The sequence below is a fragment of the Saccopteryx leptura genome, chromosome 1 (assembly GCF_036850995.1).
Source record: "Saccopteryx leptura isolate mSacLep1 chromosome 1, mSacLep1_pri_phased_curated, whole genome shotgun sequence".
NCBI lineage: Eukaryota > Metazoa > Chordata > Mammalia > Chiroptera > Emballonuridae > Saccopteryx > Saccopteryx leptura.
The window spans coordinates 179,271,703-179,296,016 of record NC_089503.1 but is presented as its reverse complement, the minus strand read 5'-3'; the positions used below and the strand labels follow the sequence as shown (position 1 = coordinate 179,296,016).

The 24,314-nt window shown below is 46.8% G+C and overlaps 1 protein-coding gene across 1 annotated transcript; it reads right to left on the bottom strand.

Moving 5' to 3' along the window:
• Nucleotides 1–3,926: 3,926 nt before the first annotated feature.
• Nucleotides 3,927–4,755, bottom strand: C1H1orf202 (chromosome 1 C1orf202 homolog). The gene has a single exon (XM_066360892.1). It carries the CDS (start codon nt 4,459–4,461, stop codon nt 4,081–4,083), a length of 381 nt encoding a protein of 126 aa, XP_066216989.1. The 5' UTR covers nt 4,462–4,755; the 3' UTR covers nt 3,927–4,080.
• Between the last annotated feature and the right edge of the window lie 19,559 nt (nt 4,756–24,314).

Below are 24,314 nucleotides of genomic sequence, written 5' to 3'. Positions count from 1 at the left end.
CCCTCTGAGTCAATGGACCCAGATGGAGCCTAGGAATATGCATTTCTAACCAACACACGAGGTGGTTCTGTCTCAGGTGACTGGCAACCATATTGAAAGGTACACTGGCCTAAAGAGGGTTGAAGAGGAAGGAGTTTCATCAGCGCACACGGGAAGATTCCTCCCCTGGATCTGTTTATACCTCCCTGTTTGGACTATAGTATGGGCCTAGTATGAAGTTGGATCCTGACAGTAGCCATTGTCAAAGATAAACAAAGCCAGACATTAGTTAAAGCTCTGAAAATAGATTTTATTCAATAACTACAGACAGCAAGGGAAGGAGCTGAGCTCCGTTCAGATTTGTGCTGGGGGTGCAAGAACAAGGGAAGCTCAAGTGCAAATTTATGAGAGGTTGGTGAGTGTGGAGGAAGGAGGTGGTTAGACCAGTTGTGTCTGCTAGCTGACAATTAGCAGTTAGCAGTCTTTCCTCCCACAGAGGCTGGGAGACAGAGCCCTATCCTTTCCTTGATTACATTTCAAAGGAATGTCTCTCAGGTCCTTGAGAAAGATACTCTTGAGTTGTAGGAGGTAGGAATACATCTCAAAGGAACAAAGGAACAATGTTAAGTCCTCACTAGTAAAAGCTCTAAGAAAAGGAAATCAGGGGTCTATCTTCAGGTGTTGGCTAAAGCAAACAAAATTCTTCTCACAGCCCTGAGCTTTTCCAGAGAGGACATCAAAAGGGGGCTGGGTTGTCCCAGGGCCTTAGGCTGCTAGAGGCCCAGTTAAAGTTTGGTCAAGTCCTTTGTGCAGTGGTTTGAATCGAGTATTTGTGCTCTGAGTTACTGCAGTTCTCACCATATACAAAAATTAACTCAAAATGCATCAAGGACCTAAACATAAGAGCTAAACTATAAAACCCTTAGGAAAAAGCATAGGAGAAAATGTATAGGAGTAATGAGGCCCTGCATTTCTTTCTCTTGGTTTCTTCTCCAAGGAAGATAGATATAGGAGTTGGAACAAGTCACATGCTACTCCAGCCGTGGAAAATCAGAAGTAAATAATGTCACCATGAAATACTGTAAAATTCCACCTGACCGGGCAGTGGCGCAGTGGATGAAGCGTTGGACTGGGATGCCGAGGACCCAGGTTCGAGACCCCGAGGTTGCCGGCTTGAGCGCAGGCTCCTCTGGCTTGAGCAAAATAAAAACTGCTCACTAGCTTGGACCCAAGGTCGCTGGCTCGAGCAAGAGGTTACTGGGTCTGCTGAAGGCCTGCGGCCAAGGCACATATGAGAGGGCAATCGATAAACTACTAAGTGTCAAAACGAAAAACTGATAATTGATGTTTCTCATCTCTCTCCATTCCTGTCTGTCTGTCCCTATCTATCCCTCTCTCTGACTCTCTCTCTCTGTCCCTGTAAAGAAAAAAAAATACTGTAAAGTTCCAGGATTGAAGGGTATGTTATAGGGCAGGGATCCCCAAACTTTTTACACAGGGAGTCAGTTCACTGTCCCTCAGACCGTTGGAGGGCCGGACTATTAAAAAAAAAACTATGAACAAATCCCTATGCACACTGCACATATCTTATTTTAAAGTAAAAAAACAAAACGGGAACAAATACAATATTTAAAATAAAGAACAAGTAAACTTAAATCAACAAACTGACCAGTATTTCAATGGGAACTATGGGCCTGCTTTTGGCTAATGAGATGGTCAGTCTGGTTCCATATTAGTCACTGCTAGCTGTAACAAGTGATATGACGCATGTGTTCCGCGTCACTGGAAGTAGTACTGTATGTAAGTGAGCGACACCGCGCTTTGCGCATCTGCATCCTGTGCTCCTCTCACTGACCACCAATGAAAGAGGTGCCCCTTCCGGAAGAGTGGCAGGGGGCCGGATAAATGGCCTCAGGGAGCCATATGCGGCCCGCAGGCCATAGTTTTGGGTCCCTGTTATAGGGGAAGTGTCCACTAACAGGTACTCTATCCCAATGCCCTGATGTAGCATCTACACCCAAGGGCCATGTTTCTGCTGAATCTGGGCTTTGGTGGGAGATACCCCACGGTGGATCAGCCCAGCAGATCTAGTAGAAATAACTTGTCTCTTGGTCCAGGAGGATCCATTATAACCAATGGCCAGCAGGCACCCATCACCGACAGCATCAGCAAACATGTAAGGCTTTGTGTGTATACCTGAGAGGGAAACTGGGAAGACAGAGGACACACATGAAACCACCATGACACATTCTCCAAGCCAGACATTACATATGCCATGTGCTTACACACAGAGCTGATGTGTGTGCATGTGCGTGTGTGTCACAGACCCAGGCACAGTCTAGACCAGTGGTAGTCAACCTGGTCCCTACCGCCCACTAGTGGGCATTCCAGCTTTCATGGTGGGTGATAGCAGAGCAACCAAAGTATAAATAAAAAGATAGATTTAACTATAGTAAGTTGTTTTATAAAGATTTATTCTGCCAAACTTAGCGAAAATAAAGTACTTGGTAAGTAATTATTATTATATGCTTTAACTTACTGTAACTCTGCTTTATAAATTTTATAAAGTAAAGTTACTTTCCTACTTTATAAATCACCATTACTATGGAACCAGTGTGCGGTTAGAAAATTTTACTACTAACAGAGATACAAAAGTGGGCGGTAGGTATAAAAAGGTTGACTACCCCTGGTCTAGACCAATTTCCTTAACTTCACGAACAGGAAGTTTCAAGAGAATTATCTACTTTACTTTGGTTCTTTTACTTCTTAAGGTAATAAACCCAGGAAACATTAAATGGCTGGAATTTCTTACATATTATTCAGTAACACCTCTGTTCTAGTATTTGAAATTTCATCAATTTGGTATTCTTCTAGTGGTTTCTCCTTTTCTGGCCTCTCAACTTCAACCTCTCCAAACAGAGAGGGTCCCATGGGGCCACCCCTATGAAAGAGCTTTTCCTTCAGGCATCTGGCATCCCTGGTACAACCAGGCATCTGCCAATGGCATCGGTTTCCTTATGAGGATGGGGGTTGACTCTGAGGCTTAGCACCTTTTCTGATGAAAATGCATTCGCTGCCATAACCCTATGGAATAATTTAAGCTGTTTGGCCAATGGCAGGAATAAAGAGGTTAGTAAAAGTACAAAATACACCTAACCTCAATTACAGAGAACTCTGGCCTGTAGGGCCTCGCTCCCTGGCCCCAGCATTCTGGCCTATGCCTTGTTTTTTGGTTTGTTTTCCTGGTTTTCTTAGTTTCCCAGGTTCCTGCCCTCCCAATGCACTGAACTAAGCAGCTTCCAGATTCCCCACATCCCTATTCCCAAGAGGTGAAGGGCAGGGACAGACCCCTGACGCATGGGGATCTCTCCACAACCATTTCAGCAACAGAACTCCTAGACCTGTTGCGCAGTGTTTCTAGCTCGCTAGTTACAAGGGCAGGTCGGTGGCTGGGCAGGAAGGTAGGAAGCAGGTGTGCCTAGTGGTCTGAGCAAACCCAAAGGAAAGGCAATTCTAACAACGTGATAAATACCCTCCCTGGGCACAGCTCTTCAGCTACTTCCGGCACTTTCACATCTCATACTTTTTTTTTCATCCTCAGAAGCCCGAAGAGCCAGAGTATCAGTGGCAGGTTTTCATGGACAAAGACGCTAAAGACCCACCCAGGAGTCTCCAGATTACTCATTTCTCAAACTCCCGCAATCCCACCTGCAAGCCATGGCTCATATGTTATCTTACACAAAAGATATATGAGGAGTTCACTCATACTGATAAAGAGCTCAGCCTCCCACTTAAATATACACATATGTGTATATTTTATTAATCCCCCAGCTCCTTGCACAGATTGAAAGTGAAAACCACTGCGGCTCCCGCGCTGGTTTAGGAAGAGACAGTGCGACCGCTTCGTCGGCTGCATGGGTCCACTTGACTTTGCTAAAAACGCAACACCGAGACGATGGGATTCAAATGTTTATCTTCCCCAAATCCATGTCCTTTCATTCATACGTTACTGGGTTTGTTTTCACGACACGCCTTTGTTAACACAGGACCAGGGCTGGGGCGAGGGGCGAGGGACGAGGGACGGGGGAGAGGGAGGCGGGCCTAGGGGGCGCCCTGCGCGCGCCCCAGCACCAGCAGCGGGATCTCCTCCAGGCGCGCGGGCCGCCGGGCGCGCTGCCTCCACGCCGCCAGCCTCCGCAGCAGGCTCCGCAGGCCCGAGGCACCCCACACGCCGCGCTCCGCCGCCGTCCCGCCGGGCCGCGCGCACGTGGCCTTCCCGCGCGGACCCCGCGCTGCGCCCCGGCGGAACAGCCGCCGCCAGCACCACCAGCCCGAGCGGGAACCGCGGTCGCTGGTCACTGCGCGCAACCCCGTCGCCTCTGGATCCACGAGCTGAGCGCCGCCGGGCTTCAGGCACACCACCGTCTCCAGCAGCTTAAAGTGGCCGTCGCGCAGGGGACCGCAGGGCTGCGCGGCCGCCATTTGGCGGCCCAGGCCTCTCCTGGGAACGCGGCTTAAGTCTTGGTCTCGGGAACTGACTGCCAGGAGACTCAGCGGAGACCTCGAGGGCACGAAGTCCCCCTTTCGGGCCTCGAGTCCCTTTCTGCCACTTCCTGGGGGATGCGCTCTGCGACCCAATCACAGGTTTCTGTTGCCAAGGAAACGCAAACGCTGACCTCACAATGCTCCCCAGAATGCATCCTCCCCCTCCTGAAACCAAGTCTTGACCCCTACCGGAATCCAGATTCCCAAGTAATTCCCCAGACCACAAATAAACCAGCCATGTTTCTGTGGCGTCATTTTCGGACAGGACAAGGTGTCTAGGCAGTGCCTCAGGCCCAGCCCCTTGCTGACTCTCACACTAAGCATCCGCCCACTGGATCTAGCAACATGGAGTAAGGCTTGTGTTTCAGCCCCAGGTTGTGTGTCTTGGAGACTTCCTTCACTTCGGTGGACTGGTTTCAGGTGTTCTGTATTTTTCTGCCAACAAGGAACCAGAGTTTCAGGAAAAGATCTCAAAGATTCTCCACATCAGGCCTCAGCCAAAGGCCTCTTTCCTTGTAGGGTTATAATTGACTTTATTTTTTCCGTGATTTTTTTTCTTTCTGATCACAAACAGAAGATTTTTATGCAAAAAAAAAAAATTTTTTTAATACAAAAAAAAAAGAAAGAGAAAGAGAACATCTTTTGTCTTGCTTTCTTATATATTTTATTGCCCTTGTCAATTTTCTCAAATTCAAGTAAGAAAAAGTTAAAAATGACAATTGCTACCATGTGTCATGCTTATTATGTGCTAAGCACTTTACCTAGTGCATAAATTTTTGTAGCCCACTGATAAGAGGGCAGGCTCCTGAGTGAGTCTGCCTGCATTTGAATTCTGACAATATTTACTGGTGTTACTGTAGGCAAGTTACTTCTCAGTGCCTCAGTTTACTCATCTGTGAAATTGATATAATAACAATCTGACCCCTGGGGGTTGTTGAGAATTAAATAACACATATAAAATATTTAGCACATATGGGGCACATAGTAAGTATACAGTGAGAAAATTACACAATCTTCACAACTCAAATGAAGAAAAAGTCCCATCTTGTAGACTGAGAAAACTAAAGCCTACAGAGCTAAAAATCATTTACCTGAGATGCTGTAGCCTGTAAATTAAGGAGATGTGTTTTGAACCCCAGGGTATTAAATGACTATGCCGCTGGTGAGCTTTCAACTCTTCACCCTACCAGAATAGTGTTCCTTCTTCAGGTAGATGTAGCCTCCAAAATGCCCATTGTCAGGAGTTAGGGGTCTAGATGTCAAACACAGGAGGAACCCCCACCCTCACCCCGGATATCTAGCCCTTATTTCTAGCAGCTTTTAAAATATTCAATCATATGTGCAGGAGCCTCTCAGTACTCATCAGCCCTGAGCACACCCTAAGTGTCCTCTGATTGCCACCTCACCTTGGTGTGACTGCACAGAACTGACCCCCACCAGCCATTTCCCTTTAAGAACAGCTGTATGTTTTATTTACTCCTGTCCCCACTTCTCCACGGGTGTCTCCTTCCTGGATTCAGGCTGTCTGTGCTTCCTGTCCCCTGTGCCAAACGGTCAAGCACAAGGTAAATCCTGCCTGACAGATTCAGCTGGCAAATAAACAACAGGCCCCAAATGGGACATTTATTTACAGGGACAGTGCAAGGAAGAGCAGCCAAAGACGTCAGCACCCCGCAGCCTGTGCACCCCAGGGGAACACAGAGATAAAAGGGGCCAGGTGACTAAGTGGTGGGACACCCTGTTGCTAAGGAACTAATACAGCTAGGTGACAGCCTGCAACTGTGCCCTCTGTGGTGGGAGGACAAGGCAGAAAGTCTCGTGCATCCTCAGAACAAAACAGGTGATGAGAAACCATGTCACCACAGGCTGCCAGGACAATAGGAGGCCAGTGGCAATGGTCTTGAGCTCCTTACAAGCCTCCTAAGCCTGCATGTTCTGTGAGGATTACAAGGTGTTCTGCCAAGATTTAGATTCAGCTGCAATTCAAGCCTGGCTCACGTGGCCTATGTGAATATGTACAAGGTCCCCAAGGTACCAGGACAGAGCCACTTCCCTGCACAAACCAATTCACACGCTTCCTGAATCTTTTTCTGGATGTTATGAGCTGAATTATGTCTCACCCTCCCCAAATCCATAATTTGAAGACCTAAACTCTAGAACTTCAGAATGAGACTACAGTATATATGAAGATAGGGGTCCAAAAAAGTAAATTAAAATGAGGTCACAAGGGTGGGCCTTGATCTTACATGACTGGTGTCCTTATAAGAGATTAGGATACAGACACAGAAGGAAATTCACATATACAGGTAGAAAGCTGCCACCTATAAGCCAGAGAGAGAGGCCTCAGAAAAAAAACTAACCTGCCCATACGTTGATCTTGGACTTTCAACCTCCAGGACTGTGAGAAAATCAATTTCTGGTGTGTAAACCCCAAGTCTGGTATTTTATTATGGCAGCCCTACCTAGAGTACAAACACAGTGGCTGAAAGGCTTTGCCTCCCTTTTTATTTGGCCTCAAAGCCCTCTCTTATCCCTAGGTCACTCCATCCCTTGGCATCCCAGTGTGCAGGCTCCTCTGTGCGAAGATTCCCTTAATGCAACTCCTGTAAGGCCTGTGCACCTGCCACTGGGTGGTTCTCAGGCCACCCAGTGTGCCCAAGCCACCAGCAAAGGTCTAGGCAACCTCAGACACACCTAGGCCTGGCTTAGAGATTGAAGTTTTCAGACACCTGCCACCAAACAGCAGTTCAGCCCTAGATGACCCTGGGTCTTGGGTTGCCAGATAAAATACCCCATACCCCTTTCAATTTGAATTTCAGATAAACAATTTGCTTTTTTTTTAATTATTATTATTTTTTTACAGAGACAGAGAGAGAGGGATAGATAGGGACAGACAGGAACGGAAAGAGATGAGAAGCATCAATCATCAGTTTTTCGTTGCGACACCTTAGTTGCTCATTGATTGCTTTCTCATATGTGCCTTGACCATGGGCCTTCAGCAGACTGAGTAACCCCTTGCTCAAGCCAGCGACCTTGGGTCCAAGCTTTCCTCAAACCAGATGAGCCTGTGACCTGGCGACCTTGGGGTCTCGAACCTGGGTCCTCCACATCCCAGTCCAACGCTCTATCCACTGCGCCACCACCTGGTCAGGCACAAATTGTTTTTTTTTAATGTGAGTATATCTCAAATATTGCATAGGTATACTAAAAAAAGTATTTGTTTATGAGAAAGCCACATTTAACTGGGCATTCTATTATTTTCTTCGCTATGGAGAAAATCCAGGCACAGTCCAAAAGAAATTTTGGAATCTCTCAGAAGATCTCCTGGACCAAAAGCTGGCCAGAGGCTGGAGTGCTCTCCACACCCCACCCCCACCCCCAGCAGAAGCAGACTTCTTGGGCCCCCCCTTGTCCTAAGCCAGGTACCAGAGAGAGAGCACCAGAGACCTGGGGTCTCCAAAGTTAACGAGAACTCACAGTGTAAGATAGTGGGGTGTGGAGACTGCTTTCTCCCTGCCAGGATTCTAAAGGGACAGCAGACTTAGACACAGCCCTTGGTACCCTCCAAATCCAGACACAGAGAAAGCATAGCAATAATTACAAACACTGGCTTTGGGGTCGTACAGACCTGATTCAGAATTAGCAATGTGGCCTTGACTAAGCTAGGGTCTGTCTTATTACAGCATGGGAACTGTTCCTACCTATGTGACGGCAACATCACGAAGACCAGGTGAGGCAAAGCATGGAGGGCTTGCTGCAAGGCCTGGCTCGAGGCAGGTGCTCCGGGCACACTGGCTCTGCAGCTGCGGAGTCCGGCCCATCACTGCCTGCTCACCCCCCTGCCCCGGGCACTCCGCCGCCCACGTGGCCTCTTCTAACACGAGTCCCAGCAGCACCTTTGTTTCTGAAGGCCCCAAGCTCATGACAAGCACTGTGATCTCAAACTCCTGAAAACTTTCCACGGAAAATTTGGGATGCAGTGATACGGGATTGAAGAAAACAGATGGCTTTGGCTTTTCTGTAGTATGAACAGTGAAGGTCAGCTATCTCTGCAGGAGAGAGCACAGTGCCAAGGGAACCCTAACCATGAGACAGTCTTCTCACCTCTACAGTCTAACCCTCCCATCTCAGATATCTGCTGACCATGCAATCAGGTAGAAGGCGAGCAGCATCAGCCAAGTCCTAGGACTAGAATACTAAGCCAATACACTGTTCCAGCAAGGCTGAGTCAGGGACAACACCCCTATATGTGAGAGGGAACATATTTGTAAGCAGAGACATGAAGTGGGGGAGAGAACACCCATGGTGACACCTGCCATCGCCCAAATAACCGGGCCAGAAGTGGAGTGTGAAATTTGGACAAAATGGAAGAGACTTTGCCTCTTCTTTTTGTGAAGACTGCCTTCATTCCAATATATAAACTTTACAAGGTGACCGTTCCAAAATTACTCTTAAAGAACCAAAAGTTTTCTCCAGATATTTTGAGATAAAGTTTTTGTTTGTTTGTTTGGGTTTTTTTGTTTTGTTTTCTTTGTTGGGTTTTGTTTTTTGGGTTTTTTTTTTTTTTGTATTTTTCTGAAGTTGGAAACGGGGAGGCAGTCGGACAGACTCCCGCATGAGCCCGACTGGGATCCACCCAGCACGCCCACCAGGGGGCGATGCTCTGTTGCAACCAGAGCCATTCTAGCACCTGAGGCAGAGGCCATTGAGCCACCCCAGCGCATGGGCCAACTTTGCTCCAATGGAGCCTTGGCTGCGGGAGGGGAAGAGAGAGAGAGAGACAGAGAGGAAGGAGAGGGGGAGAGGTGGAGAAGCAGATGGGCGCTTCTCCTGTGTGCCCTGGCCAGGAATCGAACCCAGGACTCCTGCATGCCAGGCCGACGCTCTACCACTGAGCCAACTGGCCAGGGCCGAGATAAAGTTTTGATTAAATAAATGCATCCTCAGAAAGGCCTGGTTCTGTATTAGGAAAGTAAATTCTGTGCCCAAGGACATTGGGTAATTACAGCATCAAGTGTTTGTATGCTAGTACAGCCACTGGGAGGGAAGCATATCTCTCCCTTTTGCTGTGAGTGGTGGATCTTATCATCAGCATGTCAGGGCTACTGAAATGTTAGTGTAACCTTGCTATCAGACAGGACCTCCCCTCAGAAACCCCCCGAACCATGGCCTGTGGAACCTGAAGTATTCTCCCCAAGATTTCTGCAAATCCTTTGTCCCCTATTTCCTCTTTCTGTATGTACATACCTATGATAAAGTCTAATTTATAAATTAGGCACAGTAAAAGATTAACAACAAAAATAATAAAATGCAATTATAACAATACATTGTAATAAAAGTTATGTGAATGTACTCTCTCTCTCTCTCTCTCTCTCTCAAAATAACTCATTGTGCTGTGCTCTCCCTTCTTGTGACAATGTGAGATGATCCAAAGCCACGTGATGAGATGAAGTAGCATGCAATATAAAAGTTATTATGAATTGTTTATTTCTAGAATTTTCCATTGAATATTTTTGAACTGCAGTTGACCATTGGTAACTGAAACTGTGGAAAGCAAAACTGCAGATAAGAGGGAGACTACTGTACATTTCTATTGCTATAAGGTAGACCTTGGGGCCTGACCAGTGGTGGCACAGTGGACAGAGCATTGATGTGGGACACTAAAGTTCCAGGTTCGAAACCTGGATGTCACTGGCTTGAGTGTGGGCTCACCAGCTTGAGCACAGGGTCCCAGGCTTGAGTGCAGGATCATAGACATGACCCCATAGTCGCTGGCTTGAGCCCAAGGTCACTGGCTTGAAGCCCAAGGTTGCTGGCTTGGCAAGGGGTCACTGGCTCAGCGGGAGTCCCCCAGTCAAGGTACATGAGAAGCAACCAATGAACAACTAAAGTGATGCAAATACGAGCTGATGTTTCTCATGTCTCTCCCTTCCTATCTATCTGTCTCTCTCTCTGTGTGTGTATCTCTGTCTTGCTAAAAAAAAAAAAAATCAGGGAGGGGTAGAGGGGGGCTAGAAGGTTTGAACCAGGCATATGTGGGATTTCATGAGAAAAGTAACTGCTATAACCTGACCAGGTGGTGGTGCAGTGGATAGAGTGTCAGACTGGGATGCCGAGGACCCAGGTTCGAGACCCCCAAGGTCACCAGCCTGAGCGCGGACTCACTTGGTTTGAACAAAGCTCACCAGCTTGGACCCAAGGTCGCTGGCTCAAGCAAGCGGTCACTCGATCAGCTGTAGCCCCCTGGTCAAGGCACATATGAGAAAACAATCAATGAACAACTAAGGTGCCACAATGAAGAACTGATGCTTCTCATCCCTCTCCCTTCCTGTCTGTCTGTCCCTCTCTCTGTCACAAATTTCTTAAAAAAAAAAAAAAAAAAAGAAGCTGCTATATCCTTCTTGGGAAGGGACAAGATACACAAGTAGATGCCTTGTGCTGGGAATCAGGAAGGCCCTGGCCCCATGGAGATAGGGAGCTGGAAGGAAAGGGGCTGAGGCAGAACTGCAGGGTTTCTGGGGACAGAATGCTGTTATCTCCTTGAGGAAGTGGCTATTTGCTTGATAATCACCTCAGCTATTGGAGGGCCAGTGACCTATGGTTTCCAAACACCCTTTTGTCTAACCTTTGAGGTTTTTTTGCATCTTATTAATTTCAATTTCTTTCTGCTGTTGTTTGCATTTTTTTTTAATTTATTTATTGATTTTAGAGAGAGGAGAGAGAGAGAGAGAGCGCACGCGAGCAGTGGGAAGGAGAGAGAAGCATCAACTTGTAGTAGTTGCTTCTCATATGTGCCTTGACCGAGCAAGCCCAGGGCTTCAAACTGGCAACCTCAGCATTCCAGGTCGATGCTTTTATCCACTGCGCCACCACAGGTCAGGCACTTTGCAACTTTTTTTGATGATACCAGTGTACTTTATTTGTGATAAGGAAAATATGGGTACATATATTAAGAGTCACTGGACAGCGTTTTGAATTGTGTGCAACTCATACCCACATAAGGTGATGGCAGGAGGAATCCAGAGAGAACTTCCACAAGAAAAGTGTAACTCAGAGCGACGGGTGCTGGTACCCAGGCACAGACATACCCCTCTACTCTCCACCCTGAGTTCACTCAAAACTTTTGGGTCGATCTCTCCCTTCCTCTCTCTCTAAAATCAATTTTAAAAAAATATGTTTTAAATTATGTTTCTCTCCCTCCTCTAAAATCAAAATATAAATAAATAAAAATTAAAAAAAAATTTAGGGTCAAAATGACCAACTACAAGTGAATTGTGTAAGGTGATCCATTTAAATAAACCAGCTTTAGCCTGACCTGTGGTGGCGCAGTGGATAAAGCGTCGACCTGGAAATGCTGAGGTCGCCAGTTCGAAACCCTGGGCTTGCCTGGTCAAGGCACATATGGGAGTTGATGTTTCCAGCTCCTCCCCCCATCTCTCTCTCTGTCTCTCTCTCCTCTCTCTCTCTCTCCTCTCTAAAAATGAATAAATAAATAAATAAAAATTAAAATAAAAAAATAAAAAAAGAAGGTAGGAGCTACAATAGCCTAGTAAATGTAACTGGTCTTCTGCCTTTAAAAATAAATAAATAAATAAATAATAAACCAGCTTTAAAAGGGGAAATTTGAATATGGATTTGGCATTAGAAAGCACTAAGAAATTCTTGTTAATTTTATTAGGTGTAATGTGGCATTATAATTTTCCAATAAGAAAGTTTTGAGGTGCATACTAAGGAATTTAAATGTAAAACATTATAATCTGTGAAATTTACTTAAAAATATCCAGGAAAAATAAGAGGGGAGATGAATAGATGAAACAAATCTGGGAAAGTGTTAATGATTATTAAAGCCAGGGTAATGGATATGCAAAGATTGTTATATTTCCTATTATTATACATATTTGTGGATTTTCAAAGGAAAAATGTGGACAGGTTAGCACAAAGAGAGTTTGTTACCGTGGTCGCCAAGTGTGGTGTGATGGGGAAAACAGACACTCTTGTCCAGGGGACTTAACTGAAGTTTGAAACTCCCTCCCTCAACTATCAGCCATTTCAGGAGCAAGTGAGATTTGCGTAGGTCATTGATCGAGATTTCTACTTCACTCAGCCCAGGAGGTGGGAAGTACCCCCACATTCTACCACAGAAGGGCCACAGGCCATGGAGACCAAGCCAACCTATTTCCAAAACCCAGAGAATGCCTTCCTTTCTCTATTAACTCACAATCTCAAAACGATTATCATAAAGTCAAGTTGCGTTCTCGCAGTATCTCAGTTTCCACATCTGATAGAAAAAAATAATGAAATAACCATTAAGATGCGGACAACCAAATTTGCTCCCTTTCAAGGCCAGCTATGAGGCTCTCAGATAGCCTTGATCATGGGGCAGCCAACCACACAATAATTACAAGCCACCCAGGTGCCCACCCCCTTGGCCCTTGGTGCCAAAGCCTTTGCTGCCAGTGTAAAGGGGAATATCGTGGTAGTTGGCTGCATGATTGCATCAGGAACCCCGGAACTAGCTGGCCAGAAAATCCAGGTGATTCAAGCACACGGGGCTGAGCCCTAGGTGGCTAGGGTAAGCAGCTTCATTGCAATCTCTGCTTTGTTGGAAAGAGAGTTGGCCAAGGGCTGCATTTATTTTGGCCATTTTGTTTTATTTAAGAAAAACTCAAAGCACTTGTTTCAGTCAACAAATTCCGAATTTAACACCCAATAGCCAATGCAGCCTCAAAAGAAAATGTTTGGGTGGGTGGTTAATATTGTTTCTGAAAAAAAGCAAAGGCTAGAATCTATGTGGTTTAGAAATGGCCACTGAAATGTTAGGGCCAGATACACTTCTGAGACTTCCCACCCTGTGGGGTGTGGAGAGAAGGTAGGGAGGGATTGTAGGAAGTCAGCCCCCTACTGCTTCTTTTGCACATGGAGCCAGGTTCTCCAGTTTGGGGAGGAGCAGGTCCCAATGCTGCTCTACTGTCCGCATGTCTCATTCAGGTTCAAAGGCTCTCTCCGGGGAAGGCTCAGGGAGATGGATATGGGTGCCTGCCCCACCTTCTCCCTTCTCTAAAAATTGCTCCAGCCTCCGACCCTTGTATTAAATTACCTCACTCCTCCCGAGCCATACAGGCTAGAACCCAGACTGCATCAGGAAAAATATCTCACCCAGGAACTGGAATTGGGAAAGAGGTCCGTAAGTATGTGCAGGTGCAGAACTAGAAAGTCATGTTGATTCAGGGATGAGGGCACCAGCAAGCACATCATTACACAGGTATAAATGTGGAGGTATCTACCTATCCCTTCGATGCACTCAAAACCCTTCCAAGCAAGAAGTACTCGTTCTGTTGGAAAGGACAAAGACTATTCAGAACGTATGAAGCAATTTCGAAATATCATACAATAACTTGCTAGAAAATCGGGCTGGAATTTGGACTTCTCAAACTCAAAGTCAGCTTATACCCTGTGAATGAAAATAAGTATAATCTCCCATGGAAAGCCACATACAGTTTTGATTACCCAGATAATGTGAATTTAAAATGTCTGACAGTCCTTGATGCTAAGCAGCATTATAACCTGAAAATCTAAGGGGATTATCAAAACAGCTAGCATTCGGCAGAAAATTGCCAGCCCCTGAAATCACTGTACCTAGCAGACCTTCCTAATTATGTATATTTTCGGTGATGTTATCTTCAGCTCTATTTTTAGCTTTCCAATTCTGTAAAAGCATTTGTAAGACAGAGAAAGACTCTGTGACAGAATCTATTAAGTGTGAACTGCTCACCTAGTATTTTTAAGGCAGAAACACTACAATTTCTCAGGCTGTACTTTTCTCCCCCCTTTGGAAAGTAATACAGATTTTAAAATTTTTACTTCTCCCTAATAGAAGACTTAACACTTTGAACATTCCTCAAGGTCTGCCAATGAAATCAGTAACACACAGTCTTTGTCGGGCATGAAGTTGTTGAGAAGTCAGAAAAAAACAGCATTTGGTTTTTCCTTGATATCCAAAATTGAAAACTGTGGTCAGAAGGGCGTTCACAACCAAGTATCAAGTTGGTGGCTCCAATTTCTATAAGGAATGCATCTTACTAGCATCTATGTGCAATGGGGTGGGACCATCTTACAAATGGGCAAGTCATCTGGAGTCTCCTTAAACTCAAAATGACCCAGGCTGAATAGGTCACCTTCCACCCCAGCAGCATGAACTGATGGAGCTAACCCACCTACAGAAATCGGCCCCTTAGATTCAGGGAAATGAAACTGCATTTAGGAGGCTAAGAGAGGAGACAAAAGAAAAGAGCCCATGGGATATTCACCCCAGCTGGTGTGTGCTTCTTCCAACATAAGGTACCTTCCGGGAGGCCAGGACTGCTTCCTGATGGGTATTGGGCTAGGGTAATGCTTTTATGCTGCCTACTGAGGATTTATGTCCTTGGAGGTTCTGAAGGGAGCTACGCCCAGGAGCATAGAGAACACATCTGTGAGCTTCTCCAAGCTGCCAGATGGGCCACTCTTCTGGGTCTAATTAGGGAAGTTAGGGTCCTGATCAGCCACACCTGTCCCCTGCCATTGGTCACAAGGGACATCAGAGAAAATGACCCCCAACAATAGGCCAGAGGGGTGTCCCTGCACCAAGGCATAGCACAAACAACACCCAGAACCTACAGAAGCAGCCGTGGAGGAGCGGAGAGTTTGTTTTCAAGCCTGGACTCTGCCCTTGCCAGGGGGGAGTTTCCTCACTTTTCTAAGCTTCGGTTTCCTCACTTGTAAAACAGAGATTTTATAACATTCCCTTCCAAAGTGTGAGGATTAAATGAGAAGTATAAAAGTACTTTGTTAAGTGCAATAAAACATGAATTCACAAGGAAACTGAAGCTCACTGTAATATATTAGCACCCTCACATGGTCCCTTATGTAGAAATTACTTAGTAAAGCCTGACTGTGGTGGTGCAGTGGCTAGAACATTGACCTGGAATGCCGAGGTTGCTGGTTCAAAACCCTGGGCTTGCTGTGTCAAGGCACATAACAAGAAGCAACTACAAGTTGATGCTTCCTGCTCCTCCCCTTTGCCTTTATCTCACTTTCTCTTCCCTCTGAAGTCAATAAATAAAATCCTTTTTTTATTTTATTTATTCATTTTTAGAGAGGAGAGGGAGAGGGAGAGAGAGAGACAGAGACAGAGACAGAGAGAGAGAAGGGGGGAGGAGCTGGAAGCATCAATTCCCATATGTGCCTTGACCAGGCAAGCCCAGGGTTTCGAACTGGCGACCTCAGCATTTCCAGGTCGACGCTTTATCCACTGCGCCACCACAGGTCAGGCCTAAAATCCTTTTTTTAAAAAGTCTTTGACAGGCCCTGGCCAGTTGGCTCAGTGGTGGAGCGCGGCCTGGCATGCGGGGGACCCGGGTTCGATTCCCAGCCAGGGCACATAGGGGAGGCGCCCATTTGCTTCTCCACCCCCCCCTCCTTCCTCTCTGTCTCTCTCTTCCCCTCCTGCAGCTGGGGCTCCATTGGAGCGGGGATGGCCCGGGCGCTGGGGATGGCTCCTTGGCCTCTGCCCCGGGCGGGCGCTGGAGTGGCTCTGGTCGCGGCAGAGCGTCGCCCCCTGGTGGGCGTGCCGGGTAGATCCCGGTCGGGTGCATGCGGGGGTCTGTCTGACTGTCTCTCCCCGTTTCCAGCTTCAGAGGAATACAAAAAAAAAAGAAAAAGAAAAAAAGTCTTTGACAAATATTTAAGGACAAGGAGGATTAGTATGATTGTTTCCAAGTACTGTATGCTGATCCTTGCCTTCCTCACCCCTACCTTCAGCAGCCCAGGAAGTGAGAGGAAATGAACGTTGTGAAGTACAGGGGTGGGCAGAGTGCCCTCTGACCTCTGGTGGGGGCTATAGATTCCTGAGGTGGCCTTGTGAGATATGTGGAAGTAAGGGGACCATGTGTCAGTCTTCTATAGTCATCTGATGCTTTCTTTCCTTAAAAAAATAAATAAGTAAAAATCTAATCAAGCCCTGGTTTCCAGGCAACCACGTTCCAGTGAGTCCCTTGTTGTGGCAGTTCTTTGAAGTGTGAGTCACACTTAACGCTGAACTTCAGCAACTCCACGCAAAGGAACGCAGTTTAGACCCAAACTGAGGAGAAGTTAGAGGGATTTCTTAACTTTTTTTGTGCCATGAACCATTGGGCAGTCTGGCGAAGCCTATGGGCCTCTTCTAAGAATAATGATTCTATTGCATTAAAGGTAAAATACAAGGCCCTGGCCAGTTGGCTCAGTGGTAGAGTGTCGGCCCAGCCTGTGGAGGGTTCGATTCCCGGCCAGGGCACACAGGAGAAGCACCCATTTGCTTTTACACCCTTCCCCCTCTCCTTTTTTTCTATCTCTCTCCTCCCCTCCTGCAGCCAAGGTTCCACTGGAGCAAAGTTGGCCCGGGCGCTGAGGATGGCTCCCTGGCCTCCGCCTCAGGCGCTAGAATGTCTCTGATTGCAGTGGAGCAACACCCCAGATGGGCAGAGCATCGCCCCCTGGTGGGCATGCCGGGTGGATCCCAGTTGGGCTTGGGCGCATGTGGGAGTTGTCTGTCTGCCTCCGCCCCCCTTCCGCTCTCAGTTCAAAAAAATACAAAAAAACAAAAAAGTAAAAAAAAAAAAAAGTAAAATACATAGGCTTATAAAGGAAATAAATCATATATTTAAAAAAATTTGTGATAATCTAGTTGCTTCATTATAAGCATAGTTAGTAGCAAGATCAAGCCGCGGGTCTAATAAACTCTTGAAACTGTGGAAGTGATGAGTGCAAGCAATAATTTGTGAGATCAGAAACCAGGGTAATATTACATAAAAATGCAAGTTCTATCGGTGACAGTCATGGGGACTGCTAATGCCACTCTGCTTTGATGACTGCATTTTTATAAATGCAAGGAGATGCTGGGTTTCAATTAGATGTCAGGAACTTCTCATCTAAGTCCATGGACCTTCTGAAATCTATGCACAGTTCCCAGGTTGGGAATCCCTTTCTGAGAGCCAAAAATTCAAGGTTCTCAGTCTCTTAGAGAGGCTTTCCCTCCCCATGTGACACAGGGTCCACTCATTTAGAATTTACTCGCTTGGCCCTCAGGAGCCTTGTCTACACAGATCCTCACCAGTGGTGGCTGTGGAGGTGGCATGGCGAGAATTAACACAGAAACTGAGTGAGGACAATGGGAGAGGAAGACAGGGCACAGAGGGAAAGATAAACGTCTAGCCTGTAACCCACTCCAAGATCCCCCTCAGTCTGATTCCAAGCAGGGCACTTGGAGTGGGTCACACCCTCCCCTTCATTCCCAGTAACAGGGATCAAGTCTGGCTGTGCTTCTTTAAGATCAAATTTGCCTTTTCTTCTCCCTTCCCATGGCCCCTCCTAATCCAAACATTTCACACTTGGGTGACAGAGGATCTGCCCCCTCCAATGTGTCCTGGTCACTGCCCTCAGACTGGGCACCTTCCTGGGCTCTCCTCTCTGCCCAGGGAAACCTGCTGGCGACTACCCCTAGTCCCAAGGTCCACATCTCTATCTGGGCCCTTCATAATGCCACCCATCCTCCCAGCCAAGTTTATTTCTCATCAGCACTCAGCAGTGCCCAGTGTCCTCCTATTGTGCACGTGCACATGCACACACTCCTCTCGCTGTACTGTGTCCACTCCCCGAGCCTCTCTCCTCCCACCACTCAGCAGAACCTATTCCTGACACCCTCTAGCCCCACCTGGAGCTATTCCCCCCCCACAACCCCTGCCTGGCTGCACTGATCAGGCGTCTTCACCCCCCACCACTGGGCACTGACGTATTCCTATTTCACATGTGCTATCTCTCCCACTGGTTTCTCAATGCCTCAAAGATAGGAATCATATCTTACCTTCCCCTTTGTGTCTCCCTGGGCCTTGAGGAATGCTGAGCATCTAGGAAATGCATGTTGCTGATCAAAACGAGATGGGAAGATTTGTATTTTGTCAGATCTCTTTGTGTTAGGAAGAGATATTGTGACAAGCTCCTGGAGGCTAAGAGTGAGGCCTCTCGGGACATTATCAAGTAACAAAGATTCCATGGTAGTTTACAAAGTGTGACTCTAACAGTCCTGAAGATATTAACAAACATTTTGAAAATGTGATTGCTGAAGACAGTGATGAGATTTCTTTTTCTTGGCACATAGGAAAAGAAAGTTTTTCTTCCTGAGATGATCACGTCAGATAAACCCAAGGTATAAACTAAAGAGAAAATAATTATGTAATCCCTCTGCTTGGTCTTATCTCCCTTTTAAGGAGTATAAATGATTAGTAATATATAATGAGAACTTTAATATGTGAGTCATAGCCTCTGAATCATGGTAATACATCAGAAGGCCCTGATTGGGAAGAACTGAATTATATGCCTGTTCTCACATTTAACTAAAGCCCTTACCTCCCACAGAAGCTAAAAGGAAAACATGGGTTTCAGCAATGAACTTTCACTTCTCATCTCTATTTCTCCCTGGTTTGATTTTTATGGCAGTCTGGTCTGGATAGCTGGCTCTTCCAACACTGACATCATTTAGGGCCTTCTTCCACGCAGGACGCAATCCCCACGCATTCGCTCTCCCTCCCTCTCACACGTGCTGTTATTTCCACAAAGATAACAAAACTTTAACTGGTAATTTTTACAGTTTACAAAAGTGCTTTCATAATTATCTCGTCTGAGCATCTTAGCAACTTCATAGGAAGCTATAAATTATTAGCCATTTCTACAGATCAGGCAACTTAGACATGAGAGAAGTCAGGTGACTTCTCAAAGTCCAGCACCTTGCTGCACCAGGTTGGGCCACTCAGATCCCTCTTCTATGTGGTGGGCACCAGACTGCATGATTGTCACAGCGGGATGATGGAATGATGGACAGTGAAATGCTGATGGACACAGTGAGCATGCGGGGAGTTGCATTCATGGCAGAGAGCACAGGAACTTACAGAGATGGCTGCATGGTGCAGAAGCCAATACAGTCACACTCAGCAGAGGGAGGAGCTGCCCAGGTCCGAAGTCCCCAAGGAGCAACAGCCATGCAGGACACCCATTCAAAGTGCAGATTCCTTTGGACACAAGAAGCTCACCTCAGCTATTCTACCAGGCAGGGTGCGGAGGAGTTCTACCTACCTATCCTATATCCCCAAACACATGTGTACATATGCCTGCCCTTTGGCTCCCCAGCTGTAAGGTACCATGCAAACCAAGTTCTCTGAGGCCGAGAAAAATGAAAGTGAGTTTCCTGGGCGAAGTGCCCTTCAGCTGGCCCGGCTTCCAGCCCAGCTGCGGACTCCAGGCTGCACACTCAGACAAACAGCTCACTGAGTTGATCAGGCATTCACACACTGGAGCATCATTCATCCAACACCTATGCATATACAGTGGGAGAGAAGGTTATGCAGTCTTAGTCATAAATCAGTGCTCAGTACAAAAGCAGAGTCCCTGTGTCCTGCTGGTCTCTCCTCTCCTTGCTGTCTTTCCCTAATGGGCCGCCTTTGGGGTCCCTTTCCCAAGCAGAGCTGTTGGCACCATACAGAATGAGTGCTAGACACCCGCTATGAGGATAAAGGGTTCTGACCTTTTCTCTCTTGAATCCACTGCAACCCGGCTTTCATCCCCACCACTGCAACAAGCAGTCCTCAAAATCACCAGTGAAATTACCTGTCAATCAGCCCTCTTCTCGATATATCCCCTGGCAACCTTTTATTTATTTTTTTTTAATTTTTATTTATTTATTTATTTTTTTTTTTTTCCGAAGCTGGAAACGGGGAGAGACAGACAGACTCCTGCATGCGCTCGACCGGGATCCACCCGGCACGCCCACCAGGGGGCGATGCTCTGCCCCTCCGAGGGGAGGGGAGGAGTCGCTCTGCTGCGACCAGAGCCACTCTAGCGCCTGGGGCAGAGGCCAAGGAGCCATCCCCAGCGCCCGGGCCATCTTTGCTCCAATGGAGCCTTGGCTGCGGGAGGGGAAGAGAGAGACAGAGAGGAAGGAGGGGGGCGGGGTGGAGAAGCAAATGGGCGCTTCTCCTATGTGCCCTGGCCGGGAATCAAACCCGGGTCCCCCGCACGCCAGGCCGATGCTCTACCGCTGAGCCAACCGGCCAGGGCCCCCTGACAACCTTTTAAAAGGCTGCTGTTCTCTCCTGCTCCAATCTCTTTCCTCTTTTGGTGTCCAAGCCACCACACTCTCCTGGCTCTTTCTCAGCCACTTTTCTCAAAGTTGGTCCTTCTTCACACCCATGATCCTTAAATGCCAGCATGCTCCAGGGCTCAGTCTTTGGACCTTTTCTCTCTCTCTCTCTCTCTCTCTCCCTCTCTCTCTTTTTAAGCAAGAGAGAGACAGAAAGAGGGACAGATAGGGAAAGAGATAGGAAGGGAGAGAGAGATAAAAAGCATTAATTCCTTGCTGCGACACCTTAGCTTTCTCCTATGTGCCTTGACCGGGGGCTCCAGCAGAGCCAGTGACCCCTTGCTCAAGCCAGCGACCTTGGGCTCAAGCCAGCGACCTTTGTGCTCAAGCCAGCAACCATGGGGTTATTTCTATGATCCCACGCTCAAGCCAGTGACCCCATGCTCAAGCTGGTGAGCCTGCACTCAAGCCGGATGAGCCCATGCTCAAGCCAGTGACTGCAGGATTTCAAACCTGGGTCTTCTGCATCCTAGTTCGACGCACTATCCACTGCACCACCACCTGGTCAGGCCCTTTTCCCTCTTGTACCTATAATCTATTCTAAGGAAATCTCATCTCTTTTAATGGCTTTAAATATTATATGTCTATGATGAGGGCTCTCAAATTTTCATCTTCAATAAGAACCTTTCCCATGAGCTCCATACCCACACATCCAACTGCTACTTGGTACACACTTAGATGTTTAACAGCCATCTTAACAGGCTCCAAACTGAAATCCCAATTCTCTACCCACCAGCCCTTCTGGCAGCCTTCCCCATTTCCGTGCAAGGCAACTCATCCTTCTAGCTGCTCAGATCAAAGACATTGGCGCAATTCTTGATTGTTCTCTCTTTCCCCCTGCATATCTGGTTTATTAGCAAATATCCTGGGCTCTACCTTCAGAGCCCATCCAGAATCCAACCACTATGCGTCTCCCCCATGGCCACCTCCTTTGTCAAACCAATATCATCATCATCATCATCCTCGTCTGGATGAAGGCGATAACCTCTGAATGGGTCACACTGCTCCTATAGTTCTATTCTCAATACCATACAGCTTTCAGAGTGATCTGGTTAAATCCCATCACCCCACTACTCAAAAGCCTCCAGTGCATTTCCATTTCATGGAAAGAAAAGCTGTGACCCTGAGCATGGGCCTCAGCTCCCACTCTACTCCAGCCACGCAGCCCTCCTTGACCACAAGCCAGGGGTTCCTTTTTCTCCTTAGCACTTATCAACACCTAACATACCATATGCTTTACTCTCTTACCTTAATTTTCTACCTCCCCTCTAAAATGGCCCTGGCCAGCTGGCTCAGTGGTAGAGCATCAGCCTGGCATGTGGATGTCCCAGGTTCGATTCCCGGTCAGGTCACACAGGAGAAGCACCCATCTGCTTCTCCACCCCTCCTCTCTTGCTTCTCTCTCTCTTTCTCTCTCTCTTTCTCTCTTCTCCTCCTGCAGCCATGGCTCGACTGGAGCAAGTTGACCCCAGGTGCTGAAGATGACTCCATGGCCTCCGCCTCAGGCTCTAAGAGCTAGGTTGCTGAGCAATGGAGCAACACCCCAGATGAGCAGAGCATTGCCACCTAGTGGGCTTGCCAGATGGATCCCAGTCAGGGTGCATGCTGGAGACTGTTTCTGCCTCCCCCCTTCTCACCAAATTAAAAAAATAATAAAATAGAATGGCATTGGGGGCAGGGAGTTTTGTGTGCTGAGTCTTCACTTACCCCATTGATAAGGGAAGTTCAGGGCAGCCACACTACAGGTGCTCACAGATGTGTTTTCATAGATGGGAAGGTGTCTGCCCAGGCAAACAGGTTGGCTCCTTAGCCTATCTTAGCAGTCACATGTGAGATACAATTTTGAGAGCCTACCTACATCCTGAGTACACAGAGAAATGACTCAGTGGGGCCCCTTGCTGACCTCCCTTCCATGGACCCTCTGGAAGCCCACAAGAGAGCAAAGAGTGTGATCTATGGAGCCAGGGGACGTGGGCTGATTTCAGTCTGACCGTGGAAAAAACACACCACCTCTTCTAAACCTTAGTTTTCTAATCAGTAAAATGGGAATAGAGATGCCTACCTATTTCATAGGCCTATTGAAAGATTAAATGAAAGTCTGTGTAACCTACTTACTACAGTGCCTGATACAAACTAGTTACTTGGAGGATGGAAATTATTTTTATTACTGAGAAAAGTTACAGGAGTTACAGGTACTTGGCCTGGAAGAATTTCACAAGTGATTTAAAAGGGGCTTGTCTAGTCTCAAAAGGACCCAAAGGGGTAGATCGCTGTCATCACAGAAGAAATACGCTTTAGCTACAACAGGGAAGGGTCAAGTTCCATCTATGGAAGATGTGTCCAGTTTTAAGGAGAAGTAACCATGGGAACAGGCTTATCTAGAGAAGCTGTGATATCTCATGGATACAGATCCTTAAAAAACTAGTGTATTTGGTTTATCTAGTTGCAGGCTCTCTGAACCTTTTTCTGATTGAAAAGTCTAGGACTGGAAAAGAGTCACAAATATGGTACTTCCTCAGTAATGATGTGAACTGCACAGCAAAATGGGGCAGCTGGCCAGACCTCGGTAAGCTAACCGGTCTACACTGCCATTGAACAACTTTGCAAGCTCCATATCCCATTGTTAGTATGCCTGCCTCTCTGCCCTTTTAGTTTTATCCATATTTTAAGTTTTCATCTTGTCAATTTGCTTTTTTTTTTTCTTCTCTCAGTGCTCATTGATGGAATGAATCAGAGCATTTTGACTTGAAAACTGCAGGCCCTTCTAAGGGCTGGGGAAAGATTGCTAATCAAGATGAGGAGAAAAATCCTGAGACAAACAGATGCCATTCTTAACCCATCTTTACTACTGTTCCCGCGAGCCAGAGATCCAGTATGATCCTGGGATTGCAGAGACTGTTTTGAAAATAAAATCTTTAGAATATCTACTGGTTATCTCACTTAATAATATGTTCCTTAGTAGTAGTCATTCTACTCAAACTGACATCTCTCGTCTTCTAAACACATGTGAGTTTTTTTGTTTTGAAGCAGGAAGAGAATTAGCGTCCCTCCCCTCCCACATGCAAGGAGGTGAAATAAAACGCAAGACTCTCTGGACTTCTTATTTAAACCAATGTGAGAGTCTGTAGCTCCCTTGAATTAACAGCTTCGGCAGCTCAGGGTGAATGTACAGGTGCTCAGCTTTCCCTTGTAGGTCAGGGGTTCTCAGCCCTGACTGTATGTACGTTGCTCACAAAAATTAGGGGATATTTTATCGCTTCATATTCATTTTGAAATATTCCCTAATTTTTGTGAGCAGTATATTTAGAATCAATCGCCTCGTGATGGTTAGCTAGATGGGTGATTAGTGAGCAGAATCACGCAGGAAGTTTGGTCTGACCCCTGTGTGGGCCAGTTAGAATTAAATCAGAATTTCTGAAGGTTGGGTGCAGGAATGTGTGCTGTACTCAGTGATACCCAGGTGACTCTACAGTGCCGCCAGGGTTGAGAACCACTGGTGTGTCCAAACTCACACGGATCCTACTTATTGGAACAGAGTCCTAGCACCTCACCTGGCAGGGCTTTCCTGACAAATGAAGGAGACCGT